The sequence below is a fragment of the Bactrocera tryoni genome, unplaced genomic scaffold (assembly GCF_016617805.1).
Source record: "Bactrocera tryoni isolate S06 unplaced genomic scaffold, CSIRO_BtryS06_freeze2 scaffold_926, whole genome shotgun sequence".
NCBI lineage: Eukaryota > Metazoa > Arthropoda > Insecta > Diptera > Tephritidae > Bactrocera > Bactrocera tryoni.
The window spans coordinates 86,941-89,550 of record NW_024396573.1 but is presented as its reverse complement, the minus strand read 5'-3'; the positions used below and the strand labels follow the sequence as shown (position 1 = coordinate 89,550).

General features: G+C 34.8%; 1 protein-coding gene and 1 pseudogene across 1 annotated transcript; one reads left to right on the top strand and one right to left on the bottom strand.

Annotated features, from left to right (window-relative positions):
* Positions 1-290: 290 nt before the first annotated feature.
* LOC120782083 lies at positions 291-1,076 on the top strand (annotated as a pseudogene).
* Positions 1,077-1,133: 57 nt separating this feature from the next.
* On the bottom strand, positions 1,134-1,865 carry LOC120782089 (putative nuclease HARBI1). Its single transcript, XM_040114238.1, has 3 exons — positions 1,781-1,865; positions 1,584-1,728; positions 1,134-1,525 (listed from the first exon to the last, which is right to left on the bottom strand). Exons 1-3 carry the CDS (start codon positions 1,784-1,786, stop codon positions 1,143-1,145), a joined length of 534 nt encoding a protein of 177 aa, XP_039970172.1. The 5' UTR covers positions 1,787-1,865; the 3' UTR covers positions 1,134-1,142.
* Positions 1,866-2,610: the final 745 nt, after the last annotated feature.

Here is a 2,610-nt window from a genome sequence, read left to right as displayed (position 1 = left end):
ACCATTGCTGAAATGAACATACATAGTAGTAACTGGGAAATCAACTTATTCGATAACTCTTACCTACACATTTTGTTCGGAGAAAAAAATTAAAAAAAAGAAAAATGTAAGTTTTAAATTAAAAATAAATATGTTATAGTTTGAATTCAATTAAAAGTTTTAATATTTAATATTATCAATTAAAACTTTTAATTGAATTCAAACTATAATATATTTGTTACCAGTAAAATAATTTTTAATGCGATTTCTGCAGGTCCAAAGTAATTACCACCAAGCAACAATATGCACTAATGGTTGAGCTGTTACAGCAAAAACTTGAAATGGCGCAGGGTTTTACCAAGTGCCCTAAAGAAGAAGTGGCAGCTTTTTGGAACAATATGGCGGAAGAACTCAATAGTGTTGGTCCGCCTATCAAGGATATTTCCAGCTGGAAGAAGGTAATATAATAAAGTTGTAGATTTTAGTGTTGTAACAGGATAATTTAAAGCTTGTTTTTTTTATTTTGTATTAGGTATGGCTTGACTGGAAGGCCTATATAAAAAGGAAATTAGTTGAAAATAAAAAGGAGCAGTCAGCTACTGGTGGCGGCAGAAATAGGCAGAAATAGGCAGCACCATTTCCATGAATTGGAGGAAGCGGTGATCACACTAACGGCATTGCAAACAAGCACAAGTGGTATTGAGAATACAGTGAGCATCGGCTTACCTATTGTAGCCGACGTGGGCTATGAGACAGAGGCTGACGTATCAATGCCATCAGTGACCTGCAGTCCAGCACTGCCTAGACGTACTACTAGGCCACCGGAAACATCTACAGCCGATTTAATTAAAGAGAAATTTAATATTCAAAAAGAATTTCAAGAAAAGATTATTGATAAGTTGGACGATCTCTCTTTACGTATGCGACGAGTAGGCAGAGCATTGGAAATGCAAAATGATTTAAAAAAAGCGGAAGTGGAAGAAATTAGAGGGCACAACATAGCTATGGAGAATTTGATAGCTGCTAAAAATTCCATTAAACAGAAAATGTTAGAGGTAGAGGAGAAAAAATTGCAAGCCATGACAAAAAATAATTAAATTAATTAAATAAATACCTACTTAGTTAAAACTATAAATATTTTGTGTTAATATTTATTTAGGATATTATACTCGGGTAAGTGTTGCACATATAGCTTCTCTGATTTGTGAAGCTGCATCATTATAAGTTGATGAAAGAATTTCATTACTTTCTGTGAAAATATTTGGTTCCGAATTATTTTCTAAACTTTCATCATTCACGCGATAGTGAATGCAAACGTTGTGTAACACTGCCGCAACATTAACGATTTGAGGTGCCTTCCATGGCTCGTAGTGAAGCTCACGAGCACCCAGAAGGCATCTAAATCGATTTTTAAAAACTCCTATTGTTCTTTCAACGATATTTCTCGCTTTTGCATGTATTTTATTATATTTCTCTTCTGGGCTTCCTGAGGGAGGGGTACGGAATGGTGTCATTAACCATGGTTCTAAGGCATATCCAGCATCTCCTGTAAAAATATAAAATTTTGGGAATTTTTGTAATATATATGTTTGTATGTATAATACCCAAAAGCCAACTGTTTCGTTCACCATCGAGGTACTTTTTCTCATGAAAATAACGAGCATTGCTGACATTCCATATGTGGGAGTCGTGATTGCTGCCAGGAAACTGAGCATTCACATAGCGTATTTTCATTTTATTGTCACATATCTGCAAAACATTGATTAAGATGTTTGAAATGCGAATTTGTCACCAAACTTACAATCATGGCATTGATACTAAAGTATCCTTTGCGGTTATAATAGAGAAACTTATCTTTAGTTGGAGCAACGATTTTAATATGTGTCCCGTCTACACATAAAATTGCGCCTGGAAATCCGTATTTCTGATAAAAATCCTTTTTCGCTTCACTTTTTTCAACGTTACTTAACTCGAGGTTTATCCACTGAGGGCACAAATGGGACTGAAGCAATCCCAATACCTCTTTTAAGATGCAACAAAATGTTGACTGAACCATTGAAATATCAAAGTCTTTACCCACTCCATGCCGATAGCCTCCTTCAGCTAAAAACCGTATAACCGAAGACAATCGATGAAGTAAAGATATAGATGACGATCTTGAAGAACTTGCATTCCTCTCTAGAACATCGAGGACATACGTAAAGGCCGCCTTATTTAACCGATAGTTTTTAATAAACCTGTTTTAGAAAAATAATTTTAATAAAATTTAACAATGAATTTTTGTGGACTTTTGAACTGTACATTGTTTCGTCCACATCGAAAGGGTTGCTCTTGTCCCTCAGTGATTTTCGGTGAATTTTTAGATCTCGCCGACTTCTCTCACGTTCTTCCTCAAGCAACATAAATAAAAACGTTAGCGAATACATATTTTGTTCGTAAAATCAATTTGAATACAAATTATTAATCAAAATTTAAATTTTTTCTTCTACACAGCTGATTTCGAAATGTCAAAATTCAAAGTTAAGTCTGGCAACAAAAGTTTCGAATTCACATGGATTCAATGATAGCAAATTAGGCGTATTCGTAGCGGACATTCGTATTCGTAGCTTCGCTACGATGGATTGCGTGATA